General features: G+C 56.6%; 1 protein-coding gene across 1 annotated transcript in view; it reads right to left on the reverse strand.

Annotated features, from left to right (window-relative positions):
* Positions 1 to 9537, reverse strand: part of Tert (telomerase reverse transcriptase) — a gene marked incomplete at its 5' end in the record, with an annotated part of 20549 nt that extends 11012 nt beyond the window's left edge. Inside the window, 6 exon segments of the mRNA XM_013505898.1 lie at positions 185 to 280; positions 1159 to 1317; positions 1834 to 2013; positions 2263 to 2473; positions 3210 to 3405; positions 9119 to 9537. Of these exon segments, the coding sequence (XP_013361352.1) occupies positions 185 to 280; positions 1159 to 1317; positions 1834 to 2013; positions 2263 to 2473; positions 3210 to 3405; positions 9119 to 9473 (1197 nt within the window).
* Between the last annotated feature and the right edge of the window lie 793 nt (positions 9538 to 10330).

A 10330-nucleotide genomic window follows, 5' to 3' on the forward strand; every position in this document is an offset into this window, starting at 1 on the left:
CACTACCAAGTCACCAACAAAGTGACCAGGGGAGGGGGTACCCAGAGGTAGGAAGAGGGCAGAAAATGGGTCCTGAGTAGCCAGAGTGGCCCAGGTCATGCCCCTAATGCCGCAGTCAGCCCCGTGGTAAGCAGGGGACCCCAGGTGTGGACCCTTGCCAAGGAGTGTGGGGCAGGGAGGGGACCTGCTCGATGACCACGGCGTCCTTCAGTCTGCGTGTCTCCTGCAGGTGCTCCACAAACTGGCTCATGTACGGCTGGAGGTCGGCGAGGGTGGAGACCTGCGGGAAGAGCAGGGAAGGTGTGGGAGCGAGCACAGCCCAAGGCCACCAGCACCGAGGTTAGCTCTGCCCCCTCCCGTGACTGCAACCATGACCCCGACCCCGATCACGGCACCCCACATGGTCAGCAAATGGTGGCCACTGCAGAAGAGGCACTAACATGTGAACTGTCATGTGTGTGCAACACGTGGGTGTGCGTGCAACACACGCGGGAGGAGAAACTGCAAACCACGAAAACCAGAGCGAGTGGCGGCTCCACTCCTGGTCTAACTACCAGCAGGGCGACATCCATCTGGCGTGGCAGGACGTCCCCAGCAGCAGGGCTACATCCATCTGGCGTGGCAGGACGTCCCCAGCGGGGCCACAAGGACAGCCCGGGCTGGAAGCTACCTACGTTCACTGCTGTGGGGAGGACAGACCACAGGCAGCGCTCAGCCTAGGACCCACCAAGGTGGCCAGGAGCAGGAGGGAACCCAGGGAATCAGTGACCACGGACACCCTTTTTTGGCAGTGGCCACGTGTGGCTGCACACTCAGGTCTAGGATCCCTGTTCACCTTGTCCCAGGAAAAAACAGAGCACCCCAGGCTGTGGGTGCCATTAGGCCTGAGCCTGGGACCCCCTCCAGTGCAGGCCCTGGGGCTGGGGGAGAGGACCTAGACAGGCACGGTGTCACATCGGGCCATCAGTACGCTGGGACAGGGACAGAGGGCACCTCACTGTGGTCCCCACAGAGGGAGTCAGGTCCTACATGCCCATACCACTGACACACAGGCCAAGTCACCTAGGCTGTGGACATAGGTAGCGGGTGTGCACACGACTCCTGCACCGTGCGCATGCATGTCACGAACGCACCCAGCATGGTCCACGCCTTCCTTACGTGTCTCCTGAAGGACCTGCGCACATGTCCCCTGGCGGCTCTCTGTACCACGGTGTACCGGCGGACACAGTACGTGTTCTCCCAGGGCCTGAGGACCTTGGCAACCACCTCTGCGACTTTGTCCTGTGGGAGGGCATCGTATGCCCCAGACACGTCTGCCTGCGGGGTACAAGAGGACACTGAGCACTGCCTCAGTGTCAGGTGTGCAGGGCCCACCATGCAGACCACTACTGGTGGGGAGTGTCAGGGACGAGGTCCACAGGATACTGCTTGGCTCCACCCAGCCACACAGTGCCTCCGCAGGAGCCACACCCATGTGGACCACCCTGCAGCAGGGCAGGGCCCCCACCTGTGTCCCTCCCGAGCCTGGCGGCCAAGTGCTCCCTCCTCCTCTGAAGTGGTTCCATGTCCAGGGGATTCTGCCTGAGTGGGGGCCCCCAAGAAGCTAGGGTACAGATCCGAGGCCTCACACAAAGATCAAAGTCTCTATCCTTGGAGCTGAGTGTCCCCAGAAGGGGCTAGGGTCCCTGCCCTCCCTACCGGGGACACAATTGAAGGCAGCCATGCCCGGTGATGAAGGGGCCCTAGGGCCACCCACACTGGCCCATCCTCATAGCTCTGGTGCCCAGGTGGCCTGGAAACTCACAGGATGTGGCAAGGAGGGCCAGCACCCACCTTGACAAAGTACAGCTGGGACGCGCAGCCCTGGGCCCGCACACGCAGCACGAAGGCCCGCCAGGCCCTGTAGATGTCATCCAGGCCCAGCACGGAGGCGCCCAGCAGCTCGGGCCGCCGGGCACGCTCGTAGTTCAGCACACTGAACAGGGTCCTGAGGCGCGGGGTGAACTGCTGGACCTAGGGGTGCAGGGCCAGCTTGCAGGCGGGCGTCACACAGTGCCCGCCGCACCATGAAGCTGCTGCACAGCGCTGAGGGGCCCAGGCGTGGCAGGAGCAGCCCCTGCCTGCCAGGCCCCCCCGTGCCGCCCCCTGCGCCCAGCAGAGCCAGCCCTGTCTTTCCCACCTCCCCCGCCCCCGCCTCCCGGCATGAGGGCGCCCAGGTCTTTTCCAGCACCCGGCAAGGGCGGGGGCGCACCGTGCGGTCACCTTTCTGTCCTGTGGGTGCAGGTGGGGAAGGGGGGCTCTGGTGCCCACCACACCTGTGCTCACAATGGGTCGCAGCCCACTGAGCTTGGGCACAAAGCGGAGCCTGGACATGGGCTGGGCCTGGACGTGGGCGGAGCCTGGACGTGGGCGAAGCCTGGACGTGGGTGGGGCCAGCCTGAGTTCCCGCAGCTGCACCCTCTGGACGTGCTGCCTGGAACAGAGGTACCAGGGCACACGCTGGGCACACGCTGGGCACACGTGACATGAAGCCCAGGGCCCTGCAGTGGGCACAGGTCAGCCCTGGGCAGGCTCCTGCTGGGGTGGTCTGCATGGGAGGCCTGGCAGGTAGGGCCAGCGCGCTCCCAGCACTACCCCCCCTCCCCCGTCCACCCATCCGCAGCGCCTGTTCAGGGTCCTGGCTGGCCATGGTGCCTCTGAGGAGGGACACTGGCTCCTCCCACTGATGTTCTGACTCAGGACACTGCGAAAAGCTCTGAGACCAAAGTGCAGACACTGAGGCTCAGAAGCTCCGGTCTGGCTGCCAGGGACCCCCAGGCACGGAGGACAAAGTCAGGATAGAGAAGCAGCTGTGGGTCGGCACTGGGCCAGCCTCTCCCGCCCTGTCAGGAGCCGTGGGCAGAGCAAACAGCAAAGCCCCACTGGGTGGCCAGCAAGGGGTCCACCCCGAGTCAGAGCAGCAGCAGCCGCAGCCCGATGTAGGAGTGGGCTCATTACCACTGCTTCTGCTCAGCATAAAGCCCTCTGCTCCAGGAGTCGAGGGGTGTCCAGCCTGAATCCCATACAGGCCGTCAGTGCTGGGGCCACCATGGGGGTCCCCACCTGCACCCACGGGCCTGGGGGTGGGGGCTAGCAGGCAGTGACACCCCCAGAGCTGACTTCTCTGCAGATACCAGAACCCCACGAGGACGGTGATGTGACGACCACACCTGACTCCGATGCACTGCAGCTCGCACCACAGGCTCTTGCGGTAGAAGAGGAGCCTGTTTTTCTGGAACGTGGTCTCCGTGACGTAGAAGAAGGACCTGAGCAGCTCGACGATGTACGTGTCCATCAGCCAGAACAGAAATGTGGCCAGGACCCGCTCCCGCAGGCGGTGCTCCGAGGCCGGGACACAGCCGTCCCCTGGAATGAGACGGACACAGCACCTTACCCGCCAGACCTGCGCCTCACCCCAGCTACACTGTGCCGGGCACTGCAGTTGGACCACAGCACACAGGCAGGTCCAAACCCAGAAGTGCCACACACACAACGCTGGCAGCAGACCCCGGAGATGTTCTCAGGACGACCTCACTCCCACTACAACAGGCTCTGGCAAGGTGCAAATAACATCACTGGACTCATTTCACCTTTTCTGCTTTTTAAGCTTGGCTGCTGGAATTGTTTAAACCGCACACGGGGCCCAGGTTCTACTCCCACTGAGTGATGCTGACTTGGGTCTCTCGCTAATTTGTGAGCAGCATGGAGGGGGCTGGAATGCTCCCCAGCGACCCGTGAGCGGCACTGGTGACAAGGCTGGGTTGTAGGACACCGAGCTCATCGCCACTGAGTAGGGAGACCCAGAAACACCTGGGCTTCCCCCCTGGGCAACCCCAGCCAACCACACGTGCCATCACACTGTAAGAGAGGATGGAGATTGATCACCACAGGCCCAGGGGACTGTCCTCCTCTGCCATCCTGAGCCCCACCCTGTGGCTTGTGACAAGAGCTCCACAGGTGCCTCTGCACCCAGCGGGAGCTACAGCCAGATAAAGCCAAGTTCACCACCAGCAGCAAACACAAAAGAAACCTGAGACCCAGAAGACAGGGAGACACAGGCAATGGCAGATAGGAGCAGAGATGGACGAGGACCTAGGTAGGCAATGGCCTCAACAGCGAGGATAAGGCCTAACCCAGCAAAGACACCTGGGGGGAGCCACGTCAGCAGGGAAGAGCTCGTGCGCTGCGGGTGCTGAGAGGGGCGGGCCAAGGCTGGTCCACTGCTTAAGACGAGGTCAGGGATGCGACTGTCCGGGAACCACTAAGCAGAGAACTGGGCAGACGCCTTTGACCACTTGAGGCAAAAACAGGACGGAAACACCACAGTGAGGAATCGGACCATAACCCAGGAGACAGGAAGGAAGAGGACACACACAGAGCACAGGCAGACAAGACAGGAACAGCACATCCACACACACGTCTCCAATCACGCAACTGGCGACAGACTGTCACCTAAGGGACAACTGTCCAACTGGACTGGAAATAAACTTTAAAACTCATCTGTACGTACACCATTAAAAGGACATCCCCAAACTATGAAAATACAAAAAAGCTGTAAATAAAAATCGGAGAAAAACGATGCAGCAGCAAGACACTAAGCAAAAGCCGCCGTGCAGCAGTCCTTGGGCAGCTAAGAGCACAGGGCCGCCACGAGAGCCGCCGGACAGCAAGTGCGTTCCCGCTGGTGCCTGCTGTAAACAGCCCTGGAGCACAAGCAACAGACACGCCCACTCCCCACACAGGATGCTGAGGTCACGTGACCACTCCACTTGCAGCGTTAGGGTGAGACAAAACTGAGAAGTTGGCAGGAGGTCGAGGAGCCGAGTTTTGCATGATCTTCCAGCCTCGCTTATTTCTTCTTCTTCTTCCCTTTCTCTATTTCTTTCCACTAACCACTTTTAAATTTACTCCCCTGAGGGTAAGATTGTCACATTGAGGGCTTATGTACTGCATACAATTTTCTGGTTCATTTTAGACTTTGTTATAAAATGAAAAATCTAGTACATATGGCCAAAGGTGGCAAATTAATAGTTACCTCAGTCTGTCATTTTCTAGGTTGTGTTGGATGCTATCATTATTGCTGTTTGTACCACTGTAGTGGATTGACAACTGGTGGCCAACTTATAACCCCCAGCTGAACTGAAGAAGCATGGTGCTGGGTGTGGGAGGCCCACCTGGGGATTGCTACCAGCAGCATAAGAGGCAGAAATGGAGAAGAAGAAGTGAGGCTGTTGGGAGCTGAGAGAGGCTGTTGGGAGCTGGTAGAAGCTGTAAGGAGCTGTTGGTTCTGTTGGAGGAGGTTGTCTTGCTGGCTTTCCTGATGAACTTGGTTGGCTGTTTTCATTCTCCAAGGAGCTTGGGGCTGTGTTGGCACTGAGAATAGCTTCAGTTCACTTTGGGGGAGCTCTGATCCTCACTCTGGGCATCACTTCCTGGCTCCAAAGGGGAAGAAGGTGTGCAGCTCAGTCTCCTGAAGAAGCTTGCTGCATTGGTTTTCCTGATGAGAACTCAGCTGTCTTTACCATTGGAGGAGCTCGGGACCTAACTTGCTGTGGATGGCTGTGGTACCTTCTGGGGGAGCTCTGGTTCTTGCTTTGAGCATTGCTTCCTGGCTCTAGTGCAGATCCCTCAGCCTGCTAGCACAGATCCTTCATCCTGGGGCACAGACTTCCTAGATTCCACCCCTGATCTTTGGGGCCTTCGCCGCTGACTCATAAAATAGGCCTGCATGAATACCCAACAAGGATGTCTATGGACATCACTCATATTAAATATAGTTCTGGAAATATTAGCTAGAGCAATTAGACAAAAGAAAGAAAGGATAGGAAAGGAAGAAGTTAAATTATCATTATTTGCAGATGACATAATACTCTACATAGAAGACCCCAAAAACTCCTATAAGACTTCTAGATATAATAACCAAATCTAGTAGCATAGCTGGATACAAAGTCAACACTCAAAAATCAATAGAATTCCTGTACACAAATAACAAACTCACTGAGAGAGAAACTAAGGAAACCACACCTTCCACAATAGCATCCAAAAATATGAAATGCCTAGGAATCAGTCTAACAAAAGAAGTAAAACAACTTTATGTTGAAATCTACAGTACTTTGAAAACGGAGATTGAAGCAGATTATCAGAAAATGGAAAGATATTCCTTGTTCTCAGGTAGGAAGAACCAATATAGTGAAAATGGCCATACTTCCAAAATTATTACACACATTTAATGCAATCCCAGTCAAAATACTCATAGCATATCTCACAGAATTAAAGAAAACAATCCTAAAATTCATTTAGAACCAGAAGAGACCTAGAATAGCAAAGGCAACTCTGGGCAACAAAGGCAAGGCGGGGGGCATCACAACCCCTGACTTCAAATTACTACAAAGCTACTGTGATAAAATCAGGATGGTACTGGCAAAAAAAAAAAAAAAAAAAAACCAAAAAACCAGACCTGGGGATCAACAGAACAGATAAGAAGATGCAGAAATAACCACAAATACACTCAGCCACCTTATCTTTGACAAAAGAGCCAAATATGCCAAAGATTACAACCAGACCCATATCTTTCACCATGCTTAAATTAAAATAGGGATCAAAGATCAAAATATTAAAACAGAAACACTAAATCTGCTGGAAGATAGAATAGGTAGAACTCTTGAAGACACTGTTGTTGGCAAAGACTTCATGAATAAAACCTAGACACACAGGAACTATCCCAAACAATCAACAACTGGGATCTCATCTTATTAAAAAGCTTTTGAGCAGCAAAAGAAACCACCAATAAGAGTGAAGAGACAACCCATGCAGTGGGAAAAATTTTTGCCAGCTGTTCCTCAGACAAAGGACTAATATCTAGAATAAAGATCTCAGAAAACTCAGACCCTCCACAAATTTAAAGACCACATAAAAATTGGGCATCTGAAATGAATAGACACCTCTCAGATAAAGAAGGAGAAATGACAAATACATGAAAAAATGTTCACCATCACTGCTCATTTGAGAGATGCAAGTGAAAACAACATTGAGATTCCATCTCACCCCAGAAAGAACAGCTCTCATCAAGGTATCAGTCAATAACAAACACTGGAGGGGCTGTGGGGAAAAAGGAGCCCTTTTCCACTGTTGGTGGGAGCATAGACTGGTACAACCACTGTGGAAATCATTGTGGAGGCTCTTCAAAACCCTAAAACTAGAGGTTCCATTCACCCCAGCTATTCCCCTTCTGGGTATCTTCCTGAAAGAATTAAAAGCATCATACCACAGTGATATGTGCACACCCATGTTTATAGCAGCATAGTTTATAATAGCTAAATCCTGGAAACAGCCCAATGTACTCCCTTATATAATGGAGTACTGTTCTTCCATAAACGACAAGCCTGAGGCATTTCTAAGTAAATGGATGCACCTTGAGACCATACTCTTAAGTGAAATAAATGGGACACACATGTTTAAATACTTCATTCTCGGGGCTGGGGCTTTAGCTCAGCGGCACAGCGCCTGCCTGGCAAGCGCAAGGTCATTAGTTCGGTTCCTGGTACCGGAAACGCCCCCCCCAATAAAAAAATAAATACTTCATTCTCTGGTGCAAGAAACCGAAAGTGTAAATAAGGACCAAAAGGTATAACAGGTATTAGGAAATGGGAAGAAAATGTTCAAATGAGAAGGGGAGGTAAGAAGGGACAAGAAAAAAAGAACAGAAGGAAAAAATGGAAACAAAGCTTTTGTAAATAAGGAGGAAAAGAGGGACTAGAAGAGAAGAATGGGAAAAAAAAAAGAGAAGAATGGGAAAAAAGCAGCAAGATATACCATGTACAGGTGCAAATTCCCTATGATGTCATCATTATGTATATCCAAAATGTACCAAAAAAAAAGTGAAAATACCCAAAGCCACCGGTGTTGGCTTGACTACAAGCCACTGGTGTTGAAATGACTGCAATGCAAGCACCAGGTACAGCCAAGGCAGCACTCAGAGGGACACACATAGCCATACCTGCAATCAAAGAAGTCAGAAAAAAAGGCCAAACCCACAGAAGTAAAGAGGATGCAACAGCAGGGGAAAGAAATGAAATTCAAAACAGACCCAACTGAGGACCTGGAGGCTCCACAGAGACCAGGGGACCCCATGTGGGAACAGGGGAGGGGCACGTGAGGAAAGCATCATGCAGCTGACCTGAGTGGACAGGCGGCAGGAGCAGAGCCCACACCAAGCAAGAGACAGCGTGTGCCCAGAACAGGAAATCAGATCGCCACCTGGACACCACCAAGCTACAGCGAATCTCACAGGGCAAAGAGAAAAGGAGGCAGCAGGCAGCCACGCTGTAGGAGTGGATGGTGGGCAGCCTGATGCCAGGGTGGACCACTAGGCAGCAGAGGCATGGGCCTGCAAGGTCCTGCAGCCACAGCAAAGCGGGTGGAAGGGACCAGAGCCTCTGGCAGAGGGGGCAGGCTGCCCTGTACCTCTGATCCAGTATTGCTGGGGTGAGCCCAGGCAGTTCCAAAGCCGCACCTCAGGGCTTCCAGAGAGCAAATGCGCCGGCAGAGTCTAACTGACCAGGTCTGTCCTGGCTGCCCCTCCACGCGGGATGGGAGGTGTAACCACCACGTCCAGTCAGCAGGGACGGCCCCACAGGCTGAGGCTGTCCCTTGCCCTACAGCTGGCTCCCCTAGGCTCCCTGGGGTCCCTGCTCTAGCCTAAAAAATGATGGAGCTCTCTGCTCAAAGAAGTCTGCGCGTCTGGCTGTGCCCTCTAACCTGCCCTGTAGCAAAAGAAAGTGGACGCATACCTGCACACTGGTGACCAAAGGCATCCTTGGCACCTAGGAGCCCTTCCTCTCACTCTCAGAGGGGTGCACCTCCCATTTTTGCCCCCAGGCACCATCCCCCCCCGACCGTGAGGTCAACAGGGTCATAAGCCCTCGGACTCTCCCCGCATCAGCAGCGCTCCTTCACATCCCCTCCATCCCGTCCCGGGGCCTGGAATATGCCTGAGCCCAGCAAAGCAGCAATATGAATCTCTTGAGTTTGTGAAACCAACCAACCGGAGGGAGCCTGCCCGACCCCTGCCCAAACCCACCTGGGCTCGAGCGCACCCAGACGCAGTCCTGCACTTTCACCTTCCACGTGAGCTCCCGCAGCGACAGCTTCCCGTGCTTGCCCAGCGAGAGAAATCTCTTCGTGCACCTCAAGAAGCGGCGCTCGTTGTGCCTGGAACCCCAGAGGCCGGCTGGCACCAGGCGGCGCAGGCAGGAGCGTAGAAAGGCGTACACCTGCCAGGTGCTGCAGTAGGCACGCAGCAGCTGAGCTAGGCGCCGCGCGTCCGAGTCCGCGTCGGGGTCGGCCGCGACCCGCAGCGGGCAGTGCGCGCGGAGCAGCGCGCCGTAGGGGCACCGCGCGTGGTTGGCCAGCAGCTCGCGGAACAGGGGTCGCATCCGCCAGTAACGCGGGGCCAGGCGGCGCGCGCGGGAGCGATGGGGTGGCCCAGGCCTGGGGGGCGGGGCGCCCACGAACAAGGCCTCCACGAGCCTTCGCGCCCCGGTCATGCTGGGTGGCAGCGCGCTGAGCACGAAGGAGGCGCGCAGCCGTTCCGCGCCGCGGCCCACTCGCGAATAGAGGAAGCGCTTGGTCTCGACGGCCGCGCGGGGCCCGAGAGTGCTCCTGCTGCCCCCGGACAGGGACGGCTCGCCCCCGACGGACGCGGCTCCGAGGGGCACGGCGCGCGGCTCGCCGCTTTCCGGCCCGCGCCTGCGCTTCTTGGGCGGGGTCGAACAGGCGTCTGCACTGCGGCTGCGGGGCGGGCGCGGGGACCCGAGCGCCGACCCGGGGCAGAGCGCGCGGCGCTGGGACGACGTGGGCGCGCCAAGATCGTGCAACGGCGGCCCGCAAACCTGGTAGGCGCAGCTGGGCGCCACCAGCTGGTACAGCGCGCAGCGCGACAGCAAGTGGACCAGCACGTCGTCGCCCAGGCGGCGCAGCAGCAGCCCCCAGGCGCCGCTGCCGCGCAGCGACTCGGTCACCGTGTTCGGCCGGTAGTGGCACACGCTCGTGGTGAAGGCCAGAGGCGGCCCGCCGCGCGCCTCGTTCAGCAGCCCAAAGCCGAAGGCCAGCACGTTCCGCGCGCCACGCTCGCAAAGCCGCTGCACCACGCGGGCCACCAGCTCCTTCAGGCTGGACACCTGGGCGGGGAGAGAGTCCCGAGTCACCTGGGCGACGGAGGACCGGGGCCCGGCCCGCCTCGCACCCCGCGGCGGCCCACCTGGCGGAAGGACGGGGTGCTGGGGGCCGGCCG

This window comes from Chinchilla lanigera, unplaced genomic scaffold (genome assembly GCF_000276665.1).
Source record: "Chinchilla lanigera isolate Chin_1 unplaced genomic scaffold, ChiLan1.0 scaffold00103, whole genome shotgun sequence".
Lineage (NCBI taxonomy): Eukaryota > Metazoa > Chordata > Mammalia > Rodentia > Chinchillidae > Chinchilla > Chinchilla lanigera.